General features: G+C 43.7%; 1 protein-coding gene across 2 annotated transcripts in view; it reads right to left on the bottom strand.

Annotated features, from left to right (window-relative positions):
- The window catches only part of GRIP2 (glutamate receptor interacting protein 2), a 482,998-nt gene extending 458,840 nt beyond the window's left edge, over window positions 1–24,158 (bottom strand). For both annotated transcript variants that reach the window (XM_073351294.2, XM_073351297.2), the window contains exon 1: window positions 23,827–24,158. In XM_073351294.2, the coding sequence (XP_073207395.1) occupies window positions 23,827–23,881 (55 nt within the window). In that variant the 5' untranslated portion in view covers window positions 23,882–24,158. The remainder of the gene's footprint in view (window positions 1–23,826) is intronic.
- Window positions 24,159–27,035: the final 2,877 nt, after the last annotated feature.

Raw genomic sequence — 27,035 nt, 5'->3', positions numbered from 1 at the left:
ACTCACCCTTAATGGCTTGTGGCAATCACAGGTCTCCTGGCTGTGGGGGACATCCTGGAACGGTCTGCTTCCTTGACATTCCAACGTACCACCTCAGAACACCGATACAGCAGATTTTTGGAGCACAGATCCATAGTCATTATTGAGCACCCCCACATTCATCATAGGAGGCTGTAAGCCCCAATACTATCAATTGCTAATGGAGATTTGCCTTTTGCTCGCGTGAGGCAAACTTGCGTTCTCAGAGTTGAACCTCCCACGTTCTAGTGAAGGTACTGTATGTGTGTGTGCTTTAGCAGACAGATGTAAGGATGGATACAGCTAAAGTTTCAGGATAAATACAAAAGGATACTTATTTTCTGAAAATACTTCCACTCCATCAATTGTTAAAAATGGGGCAGGGGGAGAACTGATAATTACACAGTATCTTGTGAGATCTGGCTGGATGCAATTCCACAAGCATAAGGCTCAGAGTGTAATCTGAAGAATGTGATTCTTAAGGTCTAGAAAACAGCTTCTGGTCTCCCTGTGTGGTACAACATAGCTTTATATCCCCTGTGGGTCTTACAGAAATGATAGCCTGAAATGGTCACAGGTTCCTTAGAGCAGGCACTCCAAGTGTCTTGAGCTCACCCACTCCTGCTCTGAGCTCCAGCCGTCAAATAACATCTTCCCATACAACTTCCTCTTGTGTAGTATCTGTCAAGCACACCGTACCTCGACACTATTTAAGAAGCTAAATCATATAGCTGCACAGTTAAATGGATAATCAGAAGGGAGAAAGAAATTAAGAGGCATAGGAAATAAGCAAGGGAGAAAGATTTTCAACTGACATTTGAAACAGCAACGAGATGATAAGGCAGAGAGATGCAGGAAGGCTATTCTGGATGGCAAGTGCTTTAGAGGAGAAGCTCTTACACCAACATCAGTGATGTTGTGTGATGGGGCTGGAAGTGCAAGTCACAGCTAGATAGTCAGGGAGGAAATCAGAGAGACAAGCTAGCTGGAGCAAGTCCATGGGAGGCTATAAGTACCAAGGAGGGGTGTTCTAAATTGGAGCCTGAAATGTTTGTACTTGCTCCTGTACTCTTATCTCTATGTCCCTCACCCTCAATGGTCTTTCTAAGCTGGGAGAGGGAGGAAAAGAAACAGACATTCAGCTTGCACATCCTCATGGAAATAGGCAGAGTTGGCTCACCACTGAGAGCCCACTATCACTGGCTGTTCAGAAAACTGGTGAAAAATGATTGACATTTGCTGCCAAGCTCAACAGATAATCAATGATTGCACCCCACACCCCTTCACCTCATCCCTCTCTCTCCTCCACAAGATCACACTGATTCTGTATCCATTCAAGGGGACTGACACACAGCTCTACAAGGTCAGGCTGCAGTACCTGCACAAACTTTGCTGCCCTCAGTCTAATCCAGTGGTTCCCAAACTAGGGGTGCTGTTTGTTCAGGGAAAGCCCCTGGCAGGCCAGGCTGGTTTGTTTACCTGCCGCATCCGCAGGTTCAGCCAATCGCAGCTCCCAGTGGCCGTGATTCGCCGCTCTTGGCCAATGGGAGCTACAGGAAGCGGTGCGGGCCAAGGGATGTGCTGGCCACCACTTCCCGCAGCCCCCATTGGCCTGGAGCGGCAAACCGTGGCCCATGGCAGCTGCGATTGGCCGAACCTACTGATGTCGAGGCAGAACTGACATTGCTGCTGCTCAAGGAATCTCTGGCTGCTAAATCAACCGGTTCTGGAAGATCACTAGATCTGAAAACTAATAGGCCTGATTTGGCTTTGATGGCTTAGAATCATAGAATATCAGGGTTGGAAGGAACCTCAGGAGGTCATCTAGTCCTAGCCCCTGCTCAAAGCAGGACCAATCCCCAATTTTTGCCCCAGATCCCTAAATGGCCCCCTCAAGGATTGAACTCACAACCTTGGGTTTAGCAGGCCAATGCTCAAATCACTGAGCTATCCCTCCCCCCCGAACCTACTGATGTGGCAGGTAAACAAACTGGCCCAGCCCGCCAGGGACTTTCCCTGAACAAACGGCGGCCCTAGTTTGGGAACCACTGGTCTAATCTCAGTGCCATAAATTTGCCATTGTTGGCGGTAAGATTACTGACACATCATGCAGGGTAGACGTGGAGAAAAAGTCTTACATTCAAGTGGCAGCTGGTGTCTGTAAATGTAGACATCAATGGGCAAAAGGGGTGAATCACACAAATGTGCCGGAAAAGCCGAAGACTAGCTTCTTTGTTATAACAGCATGACACTCAAAGCCAGGGTCAGGAAACCTGGACTTGGTTTCATGGAGTTTGGCTACTGACCAGTTAGGTAACTTTGAAATGCTTCAGACTTCATACTTATCACGGAGGGCAGGCTGTATGTTCCACACTCTAATAAACAGACTTGGTTCCAATTTTTTCAATGAAAAGTTTTTTCAATTACAACGTGGTCTTCCTCTCATCCCTGCAAAAAAGAGTGCTTTTGAAAACTTTTTTTCCCATTTTTTTATTTACAAAATTTAAATTAAAAACATTCTTGAATTTTTTCCTTTACTGAAAACCAAGTTTTTCCAGGAAAATTTGACTGAAAACTGGAAACAAATTATGGAGGTCAATTTCAAGAATGTTTTCATCAAAAATTTATGCTCAACATTTTCCAGAAAAAAAAGTGGGGACTGGACAGTTGTACCCTGAGAAACGGGAACAACATGGAAATACTGAAATTTTTCACAACATTTTTTTTCCAGTTTTTGATCAGCTATACCAATGAAATTCAGTCAAGCCAAAGGGAAAAGTTAATAGCTTCTGTATCTCAATATAAGATGGTAGAACTGGTTTAGACAAATTAAGAACATATTTGAGACTTCACCCAATATTAAAACAGAATTTAATTTTTAAATTGCTTGAGACAAACTGCTGTTTCCAGCCACAACTAGACAGAGAAGAGATGAACTTTCAAGATTTCCAATCCAGTTTTGTAGACCGGAGAGGTTTGGATATTGTGGAGAAGGTTTCTAGAGGCATCTGAATGTTCATGTGTTTACCTGAGCCAATCTTGAAAGGTTTATCCATTACTAATATGATTATGTAGCACCAGATTCAGATACAGAATTTTCTTTATTTGGTAGGTTCAGATCTGCTAGGCCTCCTTGGCTGGGGTAGAGAATTTGGGAGAGTTTCCAATAGCTGGAAAGGGAGAGCTAAAGTGAGTGTTTTGGTCATGGTGGCAGAGGAAGGAGTTGAGTTGGACTTCTTGATGGGGAGGATTGCTGGCATCTGGGAGGAAGGATCAAGTGTGTGTTTTGGTCAAGAATGAGCATGAAGGTTTATGGTGTCAGGTCAGATGGGAAATGGATCAAACTGAGCATCCTTGGTCAAGAGGATTAGGGACCCGCAGTAGACTGGTTAACATTAATCATGAGGTTGAGAAAGAGTGAATGCTTCCTTGTAGATGATGGTCTTCATTTCCATGGAGGGGAGAGAAAAATCAAAAGGATTTCATAGCTAGGAAGCAGGCTAGAACCACCATATGGAAATCTCAGTGTTTCAATATGGGAACATTTCTGATCCTTTGGTTCCAAAAACCGCATTATATTTGGGATTCTTTTCTTAAATCAAACAACCAACCAAACATACATCCCTCCCACCCCCCTCCCCCCCCCACAACGTTAGGTACAATACACATCCCCCATCCGGAGAAAGCTGAGCAGGACAACTGAAGTACCAAATTTTTAAAAGTAACTGTTAAAACCAGGAAGAAAATTGGGAACTGCTAGCACCAGTTTATTCAACAGCCTGTATGAGTTGTAGACCAAGCTCAAGGGCTCTGATTTAATCTACACATTCCTTTTAATTTCTCAGACAGGCACATGTAGTTAATATGACAATGAGCAACATGTTGAGAGAGTATGTTTCTGGTAATTTATAACCTCAATTTTACTCCCTGTGGCCAACATTTAAAATACAACCTTATCCAAACACCTCCACGCAGGGCTTCATAAAAACACTAAAAGATAACAATTGTAAAATTCTGAAAACATAAATTACAGACCCATAATGGGAGGTTTAAGTCTCCAGTTCACTTGGAACAGAAGCAAAGCCATAAATTAGAAGAAATACATGCTCCAGAGGAATACCTCCTTGCTAGATTTCACTTTATACACCCAGAATAAATTACCATTGTAGACAGGGATAGAGCTGTTTACTTATTTTGCTAAAAAAAAAAAGGATGCCAGGGAATGGATTTATTGAGAGTATAATATATTATTTCCTAGAGTACCTTGCTGAATGGCAAGCGGAAATGTAATTACTATTACCTAAACTCTTAGGCCAGTGTGACAGACTTTTTGCTAAGTGTACAATAATCGTTTAGCAAGAACCTGTTGGAAAACAAGACAGGGATCTGGAACACATCAAGATGAGCCAGCTAAGCCTTTGAAATACTAATAATGCTCTTTTCATTTCTATCGCCAAAAAGTTTTAAAATTCCAGGAAATGTCATGCTCCTGTAGCCTCTGTGTAGAAATTGGTGCTCATTGGCTGTAAAGCAACTAAGCATTTATATTGAAAATGGGAATAAAACAGATTATGTGTATAAGAAGGAAACATTCTTATTTTATTGTGACCAAATGTGTTCTAGATGCTAGAGAATGCACACAGAAAGACAGATTCCCCATTCCAAAGATCTTACACTCTAATTAACTCAGTTAACCACATTATTTCCCTAGTTATTGGGGAACTCCTTAAATCAAGGCACGGAGACTCAGAGGCGAAGTAAATAAACTATAAGCTTTATTGATCACATCTACAGTTCACGGGCATGTACATAAACTATAGCACTGACTGATCTCCCAAAGTCATGTCTCAACATACACTGGGCTCAGCGTGGAGAACCTGTGAAGGATTCTCTGGGAGCAGACTCCTCCTTTGTTAACAAGATCAGGAATCTGGAGGCAGGAGAAGGTGACAGTGATGAAGGTGCAAGGTGGTTTAGGATTTTAACAGTGAGATAAAACAGAGAACAGCAGCAAATAAGCACAGGATGCATGTTAATCCCAAACCAGGAGAACTGGTCTGAATTATTTAAATGTGCTCACTTTTATCTCACACTGATTTACATTTATTTAGCACTTCTCATAGAAAAGGACCCAGAGCATTTTACAAACCAATTAATAATAATGTTTCACATTTACAGCGTGCTTTCAATTCAAATAAATATCACAAGATGCTGCTCAAACATAGATTCAGCCTCACAGGCTCCTGTCCTATCCACTAGACAACATTTCCTTGGTGTATGTGGATCACTTCATTTTCCACTACATAATGTGTCCTGGTCTGGGGTGTTACATGCTGACTGTTTAAACAGGCTGCAAAGCACTCTGAAGAGGAAACATGCTGTAAAACAGATTACCATTTATACAAAGCAGCACCAGGAATACTACTCAGCAGTTTGAAACAGGAAGTGAACATCTCAAAGTACAGGAAACACTTTGCTTTGCCCAAGAGGGACAGAGGCCGTGGCCCCTCTGCCATTTCCCTGTCCACCCTGCAGATGTAGCAAGCGTTTAGTAGCACCAAATCAGTGGATTCCCTGAGATCTACAGATCCCTTGTTCCTCTGCACTGGCTCTACACCCTCTTTGGGGATATCAGGTAATTTCATGCAATAACTTACCTGCTAAAGTTCCCCCAGGTTATCAGGGGGAGCTTGACAGGGTAAGAAGCCAGCCAGTAGCTGTCCACCTGCCCCCTTCTTGCTCACTCCTCCCTATCCATGATGCCCCCTCAGAAGGACTTATCTGGGGGAAAAGGGAAGATGGAGACAAGGGTGCAAAGGCAGCAAGCAAACTCCTCCACTACATCCACCCCCCCCCCCGACCACCCCCCCCAATCATACCACCCACTTCCAGTGTGTCAGCAGCGGAGGTCAAGGGGGTGACATGGCCCAATGTAATTAACCCAGCTGAAACCAGGACACTAACACCCTATGCCTGAGAAGGAAGCTGAGGGAACCTTATGCTGCATTAACCTGAGAAAAAAAACGTAGCCCCTGGGAAGCAGAAAGAATGTGGTTTCTCTGCGTAACAAGCCTGTCTGAGCTCTTCTTGGATGTCTGCATCTTCCACAGGACAGGATCCTCACAACTGAGTCCTATTTACATTGTCGCTTGAGATCCCTTTGCTCATGAGGAATCTGCCTCATCTCCATTTTTATTAATAAACTCTGACATTAACCTTTTGCCCAGCTTTCAGTTACTGCTCCTCTCATGCCTCGTGCTGCTGGTAAATGCTTCTGCACCAGCCTTCAGATGCTTCCCAAAATTACCAGCACACCCCTCCACCTCTGCTGTCTCCGTTCTTGCTTGAGCACTCTTCGTGCTCACTCCATGCTCTGAACGCAGTCGGGCACCCAGCACTGATGCCATGGTGGCGAGGGGCAGAAGGGCAAGGACATAAGTTGGAAACAGAGAGAGACACCAAGGGATTTGTTAAATTAAAACCACGGCCGTTGGGTAATTCAAACATTCCCAGACAAGTAGCTCACTGGTGGGACCTCCCCAGTACCAAGGCTTTGCCCTGGCTGCCTGTCCTTCATTACAAAGACTGTACAGAAAGAACGCGGGGTGGGAGACCAGCTGTTCCAGAGAAGGGCTGCAATGAGCCCTAAATATAGAGCATGTATCCTCAGTTTTGCCTCCCAGTCATATAGTGGCATCAGGATTTGTTTCCTTGATGCTGATGACTCTTGAAGCCGCCTGCTTCTGCCCAGAGTACAGTAGGTAGAAGCATGGCATACAGTCAAGAGCAGCGGTTCTCAACCCGCGGCCCAATTAGCACACAGCTGCGGCCTAGCTGTGTGCTAAAAGAAAAAATTCAAAATTTGCGGCTCTGGTCTGAAAGGGGGCGGGGCTGGCTGAGGAGGAGACAGCGTCTGGCAGCCTGTTGGAGCGCTCCTGCCAGCAGGGGCGTGGTGAGTGTCGCAGTGGGGCAGGGTGTGGGAGAGTGGCTCTCTGGGCAGGTTTGTGGGCAGGTGGCACACTCTGGGCAGTGAGGGGGTGGGAGACGTTGGGAACTAGGGGTTTGTGGTGGGGCTGCAGCTCCCCCAGGTTTTAGGTTGCTCAACCCCACGCGGTGGGTCCTGGCTGCCTGGCTCCACAGTGCGGGGTGCTGGGTCCAGCCCTGCGGTGCGGGGTACAGATCCTGGCTACCTGGCCCCATGCCCAGGGCTCTGCTCCTGGCCCCACTCTGCGGAAGGATCTCTGGGCGTGGGGCACTAGGCATGGGGACGGTGGGGAGCTTGGGGGGGGGGGGGCGATGTGGTTCTCAACCTGTGGCCCACATAACACATTGTGGGCCAAGGTTGAGAACCTCTGGTCAAGAGCAATGGCTGGTGTAAAGGAGCATCTCTAATTCCCCTTTCAGCAGCCCTCATTCAGGTTAATCCATTACTGGCATTTAATGACAGCACGAGGGGGTTGTTCCTTTTCCAACAGCTCCTTATTTTAACCCACTTTCCCCATACTAAAAGAAATCAATGATCCCCTGAAATAACATTATCCCAGCAGGTTGGTGTTTTACCATCTTCCTGACACTGAAAGCACACACCAGATTAGGCTCCTCTATTGTGGTGCTCGCCCACCTGTGATCAGACACAACAGTGGACGTAAGCTCCAGTGGGAGACAGCTGTGAGTTATGCAAAGGGCTGGGATTCAGGAAACCTGACTCTCTGACTCTGCCACTGACTTATTTTGTGACCTTGGGCAAGTCACTTTGCCTCTCGGCTTCTTATCCCCCACCACGCAAAATGGGAATAACACTGGCTGGAGCTGAGCCAAATTTTACATAATGAATTTGGCAATTTCACATTCAGCAAAAGCAGTCACAATTTCAAACATGTCACATTTAGCTGAAAAACTGTTTTGATTGACCACCCTAAACTCAACAAACTCCAATACATCCAGAAGTCCAACTAGTGAAAAACAGGGAAAACATTTTTTAAAACCCTACCAAATCCCTCCCTCCCTCCCGCCCCCCCCCCAAAGTAATTCTGACTTTTACTCACTTAATGCTTACCCACATGTTCCCAGGGACCAATTCCTCACATGCCAGAGATCAAGAAACAATCACAACGCTCTTGAATGAACTCAGGCAGAAAACTGATAGATGACAAAAACACCATATCACCTGTGGCTAAATACTTTTCGCACAGCGCTCACTCAATATCTGATATTTCAGTCCTCACCCCCAAAGGAAACTTGCACAATACCTTCAAAGACAAGCGTAGGAGCTTAAATTCATAACTTTGCTAGACACTAAAAATCATGGTCTTAATAAAGATGCTGTATTTTTGGTGTAATACAGCAATCTGTAACCCACTAACCCCCTGGAGAGGAATGGTCCGTTAACATATATTCTAACTGCTTACTCTAAACAATCTGTTCCACCTTGTATCTAGCTTTGACACTAAGAGCACCTTTCCCAGACCTGACGAAGAACTCTATGCAGGTTGACAACTTGTCTCTCTCACTAATAGAACTTGGTTCAATAAAAGATATTACCTCACCCACTAGGCTCCAACCACTAGGCAACACTCCTTTTATTGTGCTTCTTACTCCTGCCAGCCCAGACCCCATATATGATAGGCCACAGCTGCTCTGGACAATAATGTTGTATAGGAGTTAGCATTTGGGAGAGCAGATGGATGGCAAAGAATGACACAAATTGCTCCCTTGCTGAAGGCATAATTTCTTCTTTTAATTATTTAAAGCCATAGAGTAGATGCCATTTGCTGCAGTTTTGTCTGCCCTGAATTACTACTGTGCAGTGCCTGAGCCTTGGCAAGAGCTAAACTCACTGCCCAGGCACGCCACCGTAAGCTGCTTTCTCGCTTAGGGTGGCATCTGGAGTGGCAGAGCAAGGGAGATTTATATGGAGGTCCATTGAGTATGCTCAGATTCTATTTAAGAGGCCATGGTATGCTCGCTTCTTGGCAGCTATGCTCTTGGTGAGGGCTGCAAGGGAAATATTTCAGTGGATAAACCTTTGACCTACAATCCAATAGTGAGTCTTAGGAAGCAAGGAGGAGAGCTCCAGCTACTGCCTGATTTCTTCAATGTAGATCTTATCTTCCCACTCTGGGCTCGGCTCTCTGCCAACTTCCCTCATAAATATGGTGATGTTGGAGGAGCTAACAGACAATGCAATCAAAGTGGGACAGGGAGTGTCAAAAGCAAAATTATAATGGACGTTCAAAAAACATTTCCATAAATACTGAGCATCCTTGACAGCACATGGGAGCGGGGGAGAAAAGAAAGAAACATAAATAAGAAACAACTGATCATCCTTGCACAGGATGTCTGAAACTCAGATAGTACAGGCTAAGAGAAAGCACTGCAGATGACAAATTTAAACCCCAAGGCAGTTGTGCAACTAGAGTTATGGTTTGGTCAGAAAAGTTGTTAACAGCCCCTGATTTGTCAGGAGTTGATTGCTTGACAGAATAGTTGGAAATGGGATATTTATGTCAGGCGCCCAAAATACAGACACTTAGAGGGTAAACTGGTGACATCGATTGCAACTTTTAGGGCACTAAAAAGTGTTTGCTCAGTAAAATGATAGACAAGGTGGCCCTTTGTTCTCAGGACCTTCTGAAAAAGAAAAATACAAACTGCAAACTCTGGGTACAATGGGGTGTCTCAATCCTACACAGGTGGGATGGAGAGTGAGGTGGAGAAAGAGATAGACACTATAGTCTAATAGTTCTCTTTGATTCTATGGGCCAAGTTCTGCCCTTCACATCCCCATGTGTAACTTCCACCGGAGACAGTAAAAGTTGTGTTAATGTGTTGGCAAAACTTAACCCTGTGGCAGGATCAAACTCTGCTCTTTTTATTTGATGGGTTCTGTCAAGGTTCCTCCCCCACTCTGAACTCTAGGGTACAGATGTGGGGACCTGCATGAAAAACCTCCTAAGCTTGTCTTTACCAGCTTAGGTCAAAACTTCCCCAAGGTACAAAATATTTCACCCGTTGTCCTTGGACTGGCCGCTACCACCACCAAACTAATACTGGTTACTGGGGGAAGAGCTGTTTGGACGCGTCCTTCCCCCCAAAATACTTCCCAAAACCTTGCACCCCACTTCCTGGACAAGGTTTGGTAAAAAGCCTCACCAATTTGTCTAGGTGACTACAGACCCAGACCCTTGGATCTTAAGAACAATGAACAATCCTCCCAACACTTGCACCCCCCCCTTTCCTGGGAAATGTTGGATAAAAAGCCTCACCAATTTGCATAGGTGACCACAGACCCAAACCCTTGGATCTGAGAACAATGAAAAAGCATTCAGTTTTCTTACAAGAAGACTTTTAATAAAAATAGAAGTAAATAGAAATAAAGAAATCCCCCCTGTAAAATCAGGACGGTAGATATCTTACAGGGTAATTAGATTCAAAAACATAGAGAACCCCTCTAGGCAAAACCTTAAATTACAAAAAAGATACACAGACAGAAATAGTTATTCTATTCAGCATAATTCTTTTCTCAGCCATTTAAAGAAATCATAATCTAACACATACCTAGCTAGATTACTTACTAAAAGTTCTAAGGCTCCATTCCTGGTCTATCCCGGACAAAGACCAGCATATAGACAGACACACAGACCCTTTGTTTCTCTCCCTCCTCCCAGCTTTTGAAAGTATCTTGTCTCCTCATTGGTCATTTTGGTCAGGTGCCAGCGAGGTTACCTTTAGCTTCTTAACCCTTTACAGGTGAGAGGAGCTTTCTCCTGGCCAGGAAGGATTTCAAAGGGGTTTACCCTTCCCTTTATATTTATGACAGGTTCTAAAAGTGTTTTATTGATTTAATAAAGATAGCATCAAAATTGCTGAATACCTGGAGAAGGACCTGCTTGCTCCCACTCCTGCAACTCATGTAGTTATTCTAAAATATTTGTTACCATAACAAAAATAATAAATATAACATAATTTACTATCTACTGCACTCTGGCCACTCTGTTCTAAAAGTTCAATGCCGCTACAAGCATTTTGTGCACAGCGATAAAATGCAGTAATGAAATTACACCCTTAATAATACACTGCACTTATATAGCTGCTTTGATCAGAGTTCGTTTCAAAGACTGCCATTATCCCTCTTCTACAGATGAGAAAATTGAGGCAGAAAAAAGTTAGTGACCTGATTCTCAGAGTTGCCACCAGTTCCCACTAATTTCAGTGGGAGATGTGGGTTCTACACATCTTGGAAAATCAAGCCATGCCTTTTTTTTTTGTTCATTGCTACCCTCCTCCAGTGCCAGTCAGTGGCAAAGCCAGGAATGGAACCTTGGAGACCTGACTCCCAATCCCCTGTGCTAAGCTACTAACTCAAATGCCCCTGCTACTTAGGGATCACTTTGTCCACTACTGAAATGCAGCCGGTTCTGGGGTGGAACACAGAAGCTATTTAACAGATCCTGGCAGCACTTTACAAGTATTTAGGTTGGGAAATGAAGGAGGACACCATATCCAACTGAAATCGCAGGGGAGACAGAATATAATTACTCACAATAGAATTGGCCCACACCATCAGGATTAATACCTCCACTTGTCTGAACAATATCACAGGATTTGCAGTGGGCCTGAATTTAAGTTTCATTTGAAGGATGGTACCTAAGCAGCACAGCGCTCTCCTACCTCACGCTGGGGCACAACGTGCAGCCTCCAACTCACTCAAAAGGAGCCGGGGGATCTAGATACCATGGCTCCTGTGTTTATCAGCAGTTTAAACTGTTGACTTAGCCCAAAGCTGGCTGGTTTAAAAAAGGGCCGAAAAGCCAAAATATTTCTCTAATCCTCATTCACTTTCCAGCAACTGCTATTGATTTCTGCATTAAGGAGTTAAAGCGGCTCTTGTCTTTCATCTTCTCTCAATGCAAACAACTCTGTTGGAGATTCACTCATATTTCTTGGGACAGAGCATTAGCTCTAAGATTTGCTCTTCCAAGCCTGGATCTTTCAATTGATCAAAAGACTGTTCCTTATTTAAAATCATCCTGTAGGTTGACAAGGAGCCCAGCCATCAACAGAAATCAGAAGCCAAGTGAAGAATGCAAGTGTTGCTGTGAGTGACTGCATGACGTGATGGTGAGTTTAAAATTTTTTTTTTAAAAAATAGAAACCTGGATGTAATCGAGGAAAAGAAAAGAAAAGAACGTTGCTTTCATTACTGCCTCGAAACCACACTGCTAATGAGCAAGACAGTGCTCTTTAACCTTCCAGGTAATCAAAGCATAGAAGAGAAGGCTAGTGACTAGGGCCATACTGATGTACCGCAGGTTCCTACTCACCATCATGGTCACTCAGAGCATAGTACGGTGTTATGAATTAATTCCATACAGTGGTGAGCTCTCCTGCACTCAGACAAGCTCTCTCCATGGAAAAAGAAAAAGAGGACTTGTGGCACCTTAGAGACTAACAAATTTATGAAGTGAGCTGTAGCTCACGAAAGCTTATGCTCAAATAAATTTGTTAGTCTCTATGGTGCCACAAGTCCTCCTTTTCTTTTTGCGGATACAGACTAACACGGCTGCTTCTCTCCATGGACATCAGGACCACATGAACAGTTATTTATCTGGCTATAGAGCATCTTGCTGCTGTAAGAACTCATGACATTTGACCCAAGAGTTTGTCCCTCATGCCCCCACTGAAGATAGATAGCTAAGTAGGCCTGCTTGAAGTGGGAAATTACCATTTCGTAAAGGAAAACCCACAAAAAGGGGTCCTGAAAGGAGGAGAGCTCCATATGGTTTCCTCCAACTGCTCTATCACAAGGATGATGGCTCCTGTAGTCAATGCCCACCCCCTGTACAAGCAGGGGTGTGGGCAGTTCATGTGGATGTTGGGGGCACATTTGGGCATGCAAGAAGGAGGACCACTGTTTCAGGTTATGAGATTAAATTAAGCAAGCAAAATTTAATCTGAATATAAAATAAATTTTAGCAGGGACCCCTATTAAGGTGCTAATCCCTAGCACAGATATTGCCACCTACAATCATTAACTAATTAACCTGCACCCCCCCCCCCGTAAAATAGTGACAAGGAAACTGAGGCAGATTCGTGTGCATGGCAATTGTCAAAGGACCTCAGTTGGGCGACTCAGCAGAGAACCTGGGGACTCATTCCGGGCACTCAGATAACACAGTGAATTTTCGAAGGATAACACAGGCAGTGCTTACTCCTGCAGGGTACCAGGAATGATCCTACCCTGGCCAGGTATGTGTGGACAAAGAGTACATCAACACTGCAAAATCTATATATCTCACAGCAGCAATTCTCAGAGCCTGGCTCAACTGACCTGGGCTCACAGGCCTCATGTTACACAGCTGAAAACAGCAGTGCAGATGTTCCCACTTGGGCTGGAGCCCGGGCTCTGAAACCTGTCGAGATGGGGTAGGTCTCAGAGCCTGAGCGGGAACAATTACACCACTATTTTTAGCCGTGTAGTGCAAGCCCCACAAGCCTTAGTCAGTTGACCAGGGCTCTGAAACTTGCTGCCGCAGGGGGAAGGGTTTTGCAGTGCAGACACACCCTCCATCTCGAATGACACTTGCTGCACTCACTGACACCTTGTTTCACTCCCTTTTGCTTGATAGTTTTGCTAAAGCTCTGAAAGCTTCCCTAGAGACAGACAGACAGGGAGGAAAGCCCTCCACAAGATTCCCCACATCCAACTCTACCATTCTGCCTTCCCCTGTGTCATACAATGGTCTAATCTTCCATTGCTGGGATTTTGCTGGGCAAACGCTGCCAACGGTGCTAAACTATGTGGTGTTGCAATGATTATTATCATCATCTATCCATATTGTGGAAGAGGCCTCAACCCAAACAGGGGCCTCACTGCACTAGATGCTGCATAACCATATAGTCCTCCTTGCTCCAAAAAGTCAGCGTGGACAAATGTTGACAGAGATCTGAGAAACTGTGCTGAGGCTCCCCCCAAACTCATCTCCCAGAGGACCCAAGTTGAAATCTCCCATGGGTCTCCAAAAGCTGAACATACAGAAGGGGAAATGAGTGCCCAGGAAGGAGAACTGCGGGAAGGGAATCCGGGGGTTAGAGCGGCTCACAAGCTAAATAAATACATCAACAATGTAACGCTGTTGCAAAAAAACAATGATAATTCTGGGATCTATCAGCAGGAGTGTTGTAAGCAAGACACGAGAAGTAATTCTTCCGCTCTACTCTGTGCTAATTAGGCCTCAGCTGGAGTATTGTGTCCAGTTCTGGGTGTCACATTTCAGGAAAGATGTGGACAAATTGGAGAAAGTCCAGAGAAGAACAACAAAAATTATTAAAGGTCTAGAAAACATGACCTATGAGGAGAGATTGAAAAAAGAGGGATAGTCTAAATGAATATTTAGACCTGCACTGGACTAGATGACCTCTCGAGGTCCCTTCCAGTCCTATGATTCTAATTAATTATTCCATGTAGGGAGCAGTTCCTCCCCTTTTCATTACACAGGCAGTGTTCAGACATTAGCTGAGACCCTTATTTCCTTGTGCAGATGAAATGAAGTGTCACTCAAATGACTAAAAGCATCACATTAGCAGAGAAGGTGACAGCATCTATAATCCAAATAAATATATAGGGTATCTTCTAACGTCTGCAACCAAGAGCACACCAAGGTTAATATAACTGCTAAAATGAAGCTCTGTAATGCTTTGGTCACTATAGCAGTAGAATAGTTTGACAGAAAATGTACCTTATTTAACAGGACAACACAACAACTTGAAGACTGTGCAACTGAATTTATTTTGCAGCTTCAGAGAGTTTCTTCTGCTGTATTATCTTTGCCCTCTGTTCACCAGAAGGGAGCAATTAAGTTGGCAGGGTCAATGACATCTTCCACATAATGCATGGATTTAATCGAATTCTGATCCCTAACATTCCCTTGAACACAAACAGCACATAGTAGCCCCTTCTGCTTAAATGCAGTGCAGGCTCACCTGACGCTGAACATGTCAGCGGAAAGCATGTTCGATTGAATGAATTCGCTGCTGGAAGGCAACATTTTCAACACTGTCATTGGAATCAGTGAATTTAGTCTGAGCCAAAGACAGTTCTGGCTGGAAAAATCAGAGCCAGTAGTTACTGGATGCCAAGAATATCTAACGTTAATGAGAGGGGGAAAAGTAGATAAAATGGAAATAATTATGAACTTACAAACTGTGTATGTTTCTTTTGTTCTATATAAATTACTTCATATTCCAGGAATAAAAGGATGGGAGAGGTAGGTCACTCCCCTGACAAAGCAAGATGACTGGAAAAATTATTACACATGAATTCTAAAACAAAAAGCTTCATTACTCTTTCTTTCTATGGAACAAGTCCACAGGAACATCAAAAATAATTGGACAAAATAAAAATCCTTTGAATAGAAACTGTTTTATCACAGCGTGAGATTCAGCTGACTTAAGCGCCAGAAAGAAGAGAACCTATCATCCTCTATAAGGACCAGTGTACCAGTGTGGAATCTATTCCCTTACAATTTTTCTCATCATAACTGTCAGTCAAGGCTGGGACTCACTCTGATCTCAGTTTATACTGATTTATACAGATTTATACTGATGTAAATCCACAATAGCTATATTAATTTCAGGAAAGTTATTCCTGATTTACATTGGTGTAATTAAGATCTGTATTTTTCCCCAGCATGGGTCGAAGACACATATGCAGTGTTGTTATAACCATGGTGGTCCCAAGATATTAGAGAAATCAGGTGAGTGAGGTAATATCTTTTATGGACCAACTTCTGTTGGTGAGAGAGAAACACAGTCTACAGACAACCAAGGCCTGATTTTCAGAAGTGCTAATATAACGCCAACAAACCACGGTTCTTGGTAGGCACGAATGCATGAGCTTCTACTGTATGAGCTAAATGCCACAGGCCTCTTAGCCAAGGCTGTAGCAAACTCATCAATCTTCAGGTGGTTTAGGTGCCATTAGAGGGGGACAGAGCACCACACCCAGCAGGCATGGGTTACACTAAGGGCTGGTCTACACTAACGCTGTAAGTCAATCTAAGATATGCTAGTTCAGTTACATAACTGAAGTTGACGGAAATTAGGTCGACTTACAGACAGCAGTGTCTATACCGCACTATGTTGACAGGAGACGCTTTCCCATTGACATAGCTTCTGCCTCTCAGGGAGATGGAGTACAGACATCAACGGGAGAGTGCTCTGCCATCGACTTAGCGTGTCTTCACCAAACCCGCTAAATCGATACTGCTGCATTGATCTCAGCAGTGCCGATTTAGCTGGTAGTGTAGACATGGCCTTAGTGTCTGCAACTCCACTGGAAGTCAGTGGGAACTGGAGTTGCTCAGTTCATATGAAAAAAATGGCCCTTAATGATTCAGGGGTTATTCTCCTCTTTTGCACATTCTCTCATTTCATTCATGCCGGTTGTTTGTACCCACTAAGGGAAGATTATAGTAAATAAGTTTTCCTTCCCCCACAACCGACCCAATGATTTGCTGGATATGCCAAGTCACCTTTCCTAACATCACATATGGGAACCTTTAAAGCTCAAGAACTAGAGCTGCAGTCACGAGTTACCGTACTGAACTTTAACCTCTAAAGACCAGGGCTCTGTTTAAGTGAATGTAATGCTCTAAAAACTGCCTGGTTGACAGTTTTAGGACATGTCTATATGGGGAAATTCCCTGGCGTAGCTACACAAGAATAATTATCCCATTATAATTATACTAGTATGAGTCTCTGTGTGGACACTCAATACTAGAATAAAAAAGTGATTTCATTCCAATATAAATACTCTGCTTTATGATAGCTATTGTAGTATAGCTATGCCAGGAAATTTCCCCATGTTGGTAAGCCCTTAGGAACTGAAGGACTCTATCCACCCACAAAACAAGTATAATATGAGCAATGAATGGCAGTGCCTGTTTTTTCCCCACCCCAGTGGCCTCTCCACTGAGAGCCAGACTTAAAGAACTAAGGCTACAGACAGCCTTCAGGTGGTTTTGTCCCTAACATGCTGATCTGAATTTGAAACTCTGAGCTACAAGTGAATGGCACTAGGAACAGGAATCTATCCCGTGAGTCATCCTTCCCTCCAAGAGCAGGTTTGGACACCACTAGCGTGCCAGTGAAAATTAGCATTGAACGTCCTCTCAGGCCCATCTGGATATTGGGCCACATCATATAAGCTGCCCGCAACTTTGTGGTAATTTGGCATGATAAGCAGCAGCATCTCAGAACAAGCCCAGGAATGGAAAAGGCAGGGTGCCAGCAGCGAGAAGCATGGCATATTTGCAGAGCACCCACGCTAGATTACTGTTATTAATTTCTATTTATAAAAAAGCAACTACTGGAAACTCTGATATAAATTATGTAAACAATGTTCAATCCACTCCCCCACACACACCATTTCCCACTAGCAAAATTCTCCAATCCCACAAAATTCTCAGCCCCCATCAAGAAGCCCCTCACTCCCCATAAGCTTTTTCAGAGTTTTACCCTCCTTGCAGCATGCTCTGAGAGCCAACAGACCCAGGAACCCAAGAGCAGGGAGAGTAGCTTCCAAAGCTGAAGGACCCTCATGGAGAGTACTCTTCCCCTGGCCTCCTCTCTTTGAAATGAAGGTTGAACCAGCTTGAGTGTCTCCACTGATTGCAACTGCCGCAGTATGGCACGAGCAGAGTGGAGGTCTCTGAAGTCCGATAGTGCCAAGTAATTGCAGCCAGCACTATGCCACTGCACAGAGTATTGCGCCAGTATTATCATTTTATCACTGCTCATGAAAAGCCTCTTTTCTCAAAAGACCTGTATAATAGCCCGTCCAAGTGAATACGAACTTATAGCTATGTTGGACAATTCTGTAGCCTTGTTCAAAAAGGCTGTTATAAACTATCTTATTTTTTAAAATCAAATTCTATAGGTTTTTAGAGCCATTTTTCAGAATCCCATGTTTCATCCCTATTAAAGAATTTCCCATAAGGGTTGATTGTAATGGCTAAGTCAGGGACCAAACACCACACTTGACACAGCCACAGCGTGACAGAGAGTTGGGGGGGGTCCCAGGGAGCGCTTACCCAAAACACACTGATGGTCACAGCTGTTTGTCCCTCATTTTAAGTGGTGCTGAATCCACACCAACATTTTAATGAAGGAAAAAGAACCCATCACGGTCTAGTAGGATTTGCTCTGACTGTCCTATCAGTTTGATGAATGAACATTGCCCTTTAAGCATTACTACCACAGAGTTAAAGCCATTCTAATTTCCTACCATACGTTGTTGGAGGTCAGAACCTCTATTTGAACATTTTGTTTAAAAGCAGTGGCCTGTATAATTAGTATTGCCAACAAACTGCGGCCCATAAATTCCTAAGCACCATGTGTGCAGCTCCTCATCTCTGGCAAAGCTTAGATGCACTGTAAAGTTAGATGCTGGTATCTAGAAATATATTAGAAGACACACTGTATATAGAGACAGCCATAAAGTCTTTTCAGCACCCAGACACTTACTATTTGTAACAACTGCAATCCAGCAGAACTTCTTTACTAAAAAGATGCCAATAAGGTAGTAAACCACATTGCTGTAGATTCAAACATGGGGATTCTTCAAAGCAAGGTACCATGCGAAAACTGCATAGCATCAGCCTGCTATTTAAATGCAAGTATAGTAAAACTTTGCTAATTCTCAATAATAAGTAGGAGACGTATTGTGAGTTACTGAGTTAGGTCCTGATCCTACCCACACTAATTTAAGCAGGTGAATAGTACAACTGATTTCAAGTTAAGCATGTGCGTAAGAGTTTGCAGTATTGGGGCCTTCAGAGGTAAGTGAACAAGCACATTAAAAAATAATGCAAGTTCTTTTCCATTTGCAGGATTCTTTTGATATTGTATTCTGTCTTACATTCTCACGTACTACATATTTATATACACATATACAAATGCCATTTTTATGAAATCCCTCAAAAATCTGCATATTTTCTGATAAATTAATTGTGAGATTCACAAATTCCCCATCCTTGACTTACTGGGGCATTGCACTCTGAGATGTTAGCTTACATAGATAGAACCCCAGTTCGAGACAGAATCATATTGTTTCACAGCTCTGAAAAAAACTGCCATCATTTATGGATGTAACTGAGGGCAGAATCTGGACTAGATTTTTATAGCACAGCAGCAGCAGCTGAGATCTTCAACGTATAGATGCTGTTACATTTCAAATGTAAATTTAAACACTTCCATCAAAATCATGGAAAACTCCCCTTGTTGAAAACTACTTCCAGATTCCCACTTACTGTGTCACGTTTAACCCATTGATATTTAGCATGGATTATCCCACTGCAAGGTATGTAAGTAATATTTTATCCCATAATTTCCATGTTTTTTCTTTCATCTTACAAATCAAAACACATCATTGAGCATTTCCTTTTCCTGGGCTGCACATGCACGGATCTACCATGGGAAACCTCTGCCCACAACCCTGACAATCAGCGTGACCACACAGCCAATAAAATTACATTGTACACTGCTACAGCTGTTTCCTAGGTAACCAGCATGGAGCTACATAAACTGGCTAGATGCAATGGACGGAAATAAACAGCAGCAACATAATCCTGTAACATTTTGACTTTTCAAGAACAGCTTTAACTTGTTACAAATTTATTCTTTTATCTTCCCCAGTCGATTCACATGTGAGGAATCAGTAACTCACTTTAGATTTTATAATTCCCCTTTATCACTCGTCCTGTAGTATTCCAAGGAGGAAAAAAAATCACCACACTGGGCTTTGTAGTGTACAAATTATAGGCCAAACCTTGAAGTCCTTACTCAAACAAAATGTCATTGAAGCCAGCGGGAGCTTTTCCACAGTAAAGATTTCATGATTTGGCCATATATTAATGACCTAGACCTTTACAATCAACCCTATACTTGTCCCCAGTAGTATATGAATTACATCTAAGGACTGTGTAATGCTGTCTAGATATTAGAGTGACTACACAGGTAGATATTATATTTCCCATACTTGCTACAACAAAAATGTCTTATTCTCTTGTTCAGTAGAGAAGACTTAGCCCTATGGCTATATGGCAACACTCTGCCCTTGGTTGCTTACAGTGGGAACTCTCCCACTCACCCACATGTATGCACAACCCTGAAATCAGAATGTGGCCTTTATTTTTTCCACTACTGACATCCTGAGAAAACCATGAATAAGGGCCCAGTCCTGCAGTCCTTTCTCAACCTAAATTCCCATTAAGAACTGCAGCATCAGGTTGTTAAATCCTACTTACAGGCATTGTGGGCCATAACCTGCAGTCTTTGCAGAAGCTTCATTCACAAGCTACTGAAATCAGCAAGATAGTTCTCTCCAACAGGACTGCAAGAAGTAGCCTGACAACTAATCAGTGATAAATAGAATGAACATGATCTATTTCGTTCTGCCATTCTTGAGTTTTCATGATTGTTAGAAACTCAGTGACCCACAACATTGCTCCAACCTTTATCAGTTTATAATTTATGTGGTACTATTTGGCAAATAATCCAATATAATAAACTATAATAAGAGAATTGTATCTTACTGTGTGATACTGTAATTAAGGACATGATTATAAAGCGTGAGTACAAAGTGTGTAATTAAGGACATGATTATAAAGCACGCAGGCAAGGTAGATTTGTTTGTGTGACTGCCTTACCAGAGAATTTCCAGTCTTCAAGCCAGATCCTGCAGTCAGCTGAGCAGTACTTATGCAATATGACCTGACCCAAAGCCACTGAAGTTAATGGGAGTCTTTCCATTGACTTCAATGTGCTTTGGAGCTGGCCCATAATGGTGCTGATGGACCTATTCATGTGAATTAGGAAGTAGTCACAGTAACTGGTCCTTGACTTGGAAAGAAAAAGGCTGTTTACATAGCATGTGTGTTGGGGGTAGGGGTAACATGGAATCTTACTGACAATATTCAACTTTTTTTTAAGTCATTAATGTCAATTCCTCCTCCAAATTAAAAAAAAACCCAACAATTGTACATACCATAGAACACTTTTTTGATGGCGAAAGAGAATTTATTCATGATCACAACGGTTTTGTGCTTTCTCCTGTGATCATACACTCCAAACCATAGACTTTTAACAGCAAACCAAATGTATGAAGAAAATACCTGTAGTTGGTTTATGCTTAAAATATGAATGAATGCCACACTTCAGCACAGCCCATATGACTTTTATGTATTTTAAATATGTTACTTAATGCTCTTGACCCTTTGAACACCTTCCTCGATTAATGAAGCACCCACTCTTGTGTAGAATGGCTGAAAGTAGCAAGTGATGCCCATTGCAGCAATATGGAGTAACCAAAATGTACCACTCATTTGCATAGGCTGAAATATACTCCTTTAGATGACTAGCAGAACATTTACTTTGGAAACTCAGGCCTATGGTCTGTGTACAAAATTTATACACTGTGTGGTGAGTGTGTGTAGCTCTTACAGTGCTGTCTCTCCTAGTTGTGGGATGGCTGAACTGAAAATGCCACATTTGAACAATCACAAAGAGACAACAGCCAGAGATAATTTGTTTGGAAAAAGGGTAACTGGAAAAGAATATTATTAATAGGATGATTGGAGTTTGGCTTGACAAAAAAAAAATCTGAACAAAATACTGTTTTCAGGATGCTGTTAAACAAGACAAGATGTGAAACTTTCTCTGGAGCTTAGTTATACATTGTACTGTGTCTGTTAAAATATTAGTAGTACAGAATTTTAAATGGGTCCATATTTGTTTTCCCCGTTGAAGGGCAACAGAGTCTCACACTGAAATATGAACAGCTGACTACTTAGCATTGTAAAAAAAGAAAATACCTGGTAGAAAAGGGAAGAAAATCTCTTCCCTGCATGCCTTCACTGTGTCCATTGCCATACATATAGCTTGTCCTCTAAACATCAAACCAGCTCGTGATGCTCCCTATCCTGCAAGATTTCTTTTTTCACATGGTTAATCAGACAGTAGTTAAGTCATAACTTCCAAAGGCAAACTGCTCTTGAGCTGTGCAAGGAACTAAGGGCAATGACTGTTACATGAGAATCTGGTAAACAGCCTATAAGAATGTGGATAATGTACCAGCATACTCAGGTAAGAAACCCACTGCAGTGCTGTGTGCAAGAGGAGCAGGGAAGTCAATTCCAAAGACACAGAAGGGAAGAACCATTAAATATCTGTGAAAGTCATAGAAAGTAATAAATCCAATCACGCTAAAACAATGCAGCTAGTACTTCAGGAGCTCAGTACTGTGAATACTGTTTAAGAATTACTGACCTCCAAACCTCCACTGGTGCAAGAGCACCCATATGTATTACTGCAGGACAGTGTTACATAGCACTGCATCCCACGGTGACTGCATTAAAGGACTAGTCTGAAGACACTGGATTTGTTGAAAAAGATGCTTTTTAATAGAATAAAATCTCTAATTTTCAGCAGAATTTAAGTTCTCAGTTTAATGAGCCTGGAGTCCAAGTGGAAGCAATGGACTCAAGCGGTTAAAAATATATATATATATGCTGTTATCTTGAAACAGAGTGCAAGAAAGAGACAAGCAGCCTCAGAAAAAAGACTCACTGAATATACCAGCTTAACTATCCAAACCTGACACAGCACAAAGCAGGTAACAGTGAAATTTGTTTCTGTGTCTGGTAACCAACAGGGTTGAAAAGTCTCTGCTTTTTCCATTACTCACTTGGTGCAACTGTAATGCTTTAAATCATTCTTAAGCCCTGCTTGGCATTGCAACGCAACTCACTGCTAGCCAACTGTAGCAAAGGAGCTGAGGGGCTGCATTGAAAGGAGAAGCTGCAAAGGCAACCAGAAAAGGAATTCCTGCTCATCTCTGATCCCAAAAGCTTGTGTCAGGTTAACTCCCTAAAACCACTGTCATGGGATCAAGACAGAATTATACCCCATTTCTGACATAGGTACTGTCCCCTGACTACTATCATCCCCATTCATACATACTCCCCATGAACCAAAATAAACTGGTGTGTAAGATTTTAAACATTCTTTAGGTTCTGCCACCTTGTGGGAGTTTCCGTCCAACTTTTATGAGCTGCAGATCCAACATTAATTTAACATCACACTGTAGAACACATTTCCCAGATGCTGTGAGTAATAGTACGAAAGACAATATGAGTAGTAGTAAGCTTGCAGGACCACAGTGAAATTCACAAGACCCAAATCCCTGTTTGAAGTTAAGCACCAAAAATAATTGCCATTTGGAAGAAGCAGCAGCAGCTTTAGAAAGTTACATGCAAGATGCTGCATGCTACTCTACTGCCAAAAATAAATATTCAATTTCCCCTTTCTCATATCTTTTCCCAACACAAGTAAATGAGCATCAGCTACAATCTTACGCCCAGAATGATGGATGGAGGACAGAGGTGCTGCTTTAAAGTTTATTGGCATTTGGTGTATTTCACCCCTTCCACCAGTGCATCAGCCATCTGATTTATGCAGCTGTTCCTTGCAAACAGGTCAACACCAAACAGGGCTCAAAGTGATTTGTATTCCTGGGGGAGGGGGGGGGGGAGGAAACCCTACCAGAACAATTGTTTGTAAACACACAGTTCAAACAGGGGCCTCAAAAGAGAGGCTGCATTTTCAAGCATCCCTCCGGAGCCAAAGAAACAGACCCCCCCCCCACACACACACACATACCCCACGAAAAACTCCAAGGCAGTTTCTCAGGGCAGTGCAATATCCCCCCACCCGCGTGGCATTCCCCCCTCACTCTGTCGCCAGCCTTACCTTCCTCCTGCATTCTCTGCAGACACAGGGTCAGATTCTTCCTCCAGCCTGGCATCCCGGCACCGCAGCAACCTGCTGATGAGGCGAGGGGGCCTTTTTTTTCCTTCTTCGGCAAGTCTGGACAGGGCCCCCAGCCCCACTCCAGAAGTGCCGTGGGTACAGCGCAGCGAGCAGCGGCGAGACCGAGGGCTTTACAAGGCTAGACATTGATGTGCTCCATCAGTCCTTGTGCAGGAACAAGGACTGGGGGGGGGGGGGGCAGGACTAACAGAGGCAGCAAAGAAATCACCTCGCCGTGCCGCTGGCTAGGGCTGCTTTAAACGATCCTCTCCTGGCCCACGGCACGGGACTGGGGCTCTGCTGAGGCTTTTTACTGTAGCCACGGGAGCTGCGGTTCCCAGCGTGGGGTGGGGGATCGTACTAAGTGGCAGCAGAAGCCAGGGGGAGCGACGCAATCGTTCATTTCCTCCCTCCCTCGGCGAAGCCTCTGGCTGGGGGAGCGCAAGCTGCGGACCGGTAACGGGGCCCCGGGGCGGCTGTCCTGCAGGGAGAGCCTCGCCGCCTGCCACCAGGCCTGGGGTGGCTGCAATTCCCGGCAGGAGGTGCCCGAGGTAGTACAGTCCGGCTCCAGGCTGGATCCGAGTCACTGTTTCCCACAGCTGACCAGGTAAGAGCAGCCGGAGGAGCCTTTTCCCCCCGGGGTGGGCGTGATTTTCTTCCGCCCCTTGCAGGGGGGTTAATTTGGGGAGCCCCGGGCATCGCAGGAAGGTGCTCCCCGAAGAATTCCAAGGGGAGCCGGGGCAGGGAGGAAGAGACAAAGAGCGCTGTGGTCTCTCCGTGGGAAGCGCATGGACCATGTGGGTCTAAACGGGAGCTGCGAGGGTGGGCCTGAAACCACTTGTCTCCGCGGCCAGAGAGGCTACACTGAGCCCGATGACACCAGGCGCAGCTCGCAAGGGAGCGATGCCTCCGAGTTGTGCCTTTGATAGTTGTATCAGCGCCTGGCTTGTTTGTCAACTGAGAGGGGGGGAAAAGGGGGGAAATACACCCAGCCCCCCAATCTGCTGAGCACAAATGGGGCTGCTGCCTCCTCGGCCCCACGGCAGGTGCGTGCCGTCAGGTCGTAGAAGATCGCACACGGCAGATTATTCAGCCCCCGCCAGACTCCAGAGGTGTCAGCCCCAAAACCAACACCCCATCACACAGTATTGTAATTAGGTGTTTTCTCTCTGATCAAACCATTTCAATGCACAAGGTCAGCTTGCAATCTAGTCTACTTGAATAAGTGAGTTAAAAGGAGTTAAAGGAACGACTCCGGCTTCTTAGTTCTCTCGCCTGCTCATTTTCCTGGCATTAGGTCCACATTTTCTTATGTTTCCCATTATTTTCTCCCCCCTGCAGCAGTGTGAAAACCCACATAAACAACGGGTGAAGGGGGGGGGTCTGTTTTACCATATGTTATCAAATGCACAAATCAAACAGATCTTTTGAAGGAAAATATTTTTCTGGTCTCTTTTTCTCTAATCTGAGGCATTACTTGTAACAATGAGAAGTTAAAAATCAGTCAGGTTGATTTTAAGTTGATGGTGTCCCATTAAATATTGTTCAACATTTACATTTTATAATGAAAACCTGAGACCAAGAGAAATATTTGCATGATTAATTAATATAATTGATTTTGAACATAAGCCTTTCCTGGAATGTCTGAAACTCAAACCCTAAAAGTGAAACTGTCCATAAACAAAAGCGTTTCAGTCGATTTCACTGTCCGAGCTGAACGAAATGCAAGGAGTAAATGAGGAGCACAAAGAGTTTTCAGAGTAGCAGCCCTGTTAGTCTGTATTCGCAAAAAGAAAAGGAGGACTTGTGCTCAAATAAATTGGTTAGTCTCTAAGGTGCCACAAGCTTTCCTGAGCTACAGCTCACTTCATCCGATGCATTCAGTGGAAAATACAGTGGGGAGATTTTATATACACAGAGAACATGAAACAATGGGTGTTACCATACACACTGTAAGGGGAGTGATCAGGTAAGGTGAGCTATTACCAGTAGGAGAAAAAACCTTTTGTAGTGATAATCAAGGTGGGCCACCCCTACCAGTAATAGCTCATCTTACCTGATCACTCTTCTTACAGTGTGTCTGGTAACACCCATTGTTTCATGTTCTCTGTGTATATAAATCTCCCCACTGTATTTTCCACTGAATGCATCCGATGAAGTGAGCTGTAGCTCAGGAAAGCTTATGCTCAAATAGATTTGTTAGTCTCTAAGGTGCCACAAGTCCTCCTTTTCTTTTGAAAGAGTGACCAGTAAATAGGACTCTAAAAATTCTTTCACCTCCTAAACTAAGAAGTTATTAGTAATATAGGGAAAGAAGTTTGATATATAACTAAATGGAATGTATCCCTTTAACCTGACATGTTGTGTGTGTCTTTACCACAAAGGTGTGATTGCAGCACAAGTAGGAATACCCATGCTAGCTTTAAACAAGTTAGCACAGGAAACTATAGTAGCAAAGATGTAGTAACACAGGCTAGCAACCCAAGCATGAGCCCATCAGGGATCCTGAGTACATACTCTGGTTGCTAGCCTATGTTGCCATGTCTCTTATTGTTACCTGTGCTAGCTTAATTAAAGTCAGTCCAGGTGTGCCTACCTGGACTACAGTAGCACCTTCACTTTGCAGTGAAGGCACATCCAAAACTTGTCTCTAAAGCCCTGGTTCTGCACCTATGTCCCAGTCCTGCTAACATGCCTGTATGTGACACATTGCTCTTGTGAGTAGGACTAAATATTTGAAACTGTTCATGTAAGTAAAGTTGCATGACTTGGACCAAAGTTGTTTTTGTCCCGTGTCCCCCCCCCCCCATTGTAATGACTATTCACAAGTATTTAAAAAATCTGGGGGTGGTTGAAAACTACCTCTGTGATTATTTTTTTTAGGATGCCAGAGTTTTGTTCGTTCTTGAACATGCAGTTATAAAGGAGAAATCTATTGCGTATGCCACCATGTTCATGTTTTTAATTTCCTGAGGGCAACATTTCTTAGTAGTGACTGGCAGACTGTTTGGTCTTCGTCAGACCTTTTACAAGCAGTGGTAGGTCTCCATGTATATCTCTGCCTTCATGGTGGTAGCTATTTTACTGTGTGTAATGGAAGGTGTAACCTTATGTAACCCTTCTGCCCGTCAGAGTTGGCAGCAACAAGG

The sequence above is a fragment of the Lepidochelys kempii genome, chromosome 7, assembly GCF_965140285.1.
Source record: "Lepidochelys kempii isolate rLepKem1 chromosome 7, rLepKem1.hap1, whole genome shotgun sequence".
NCBI classification, from domain to species: domain Eukaryota; kingdom Metazoa; phylum Chordata; order Testudines; family Cheloniidae; genus Lepidochelys; species Lepidochelys kempii.
Note: the sequence above shows the minus strand (reverse complement) of the source record. Positions and strands in the feature narration are given on the sequence as shown.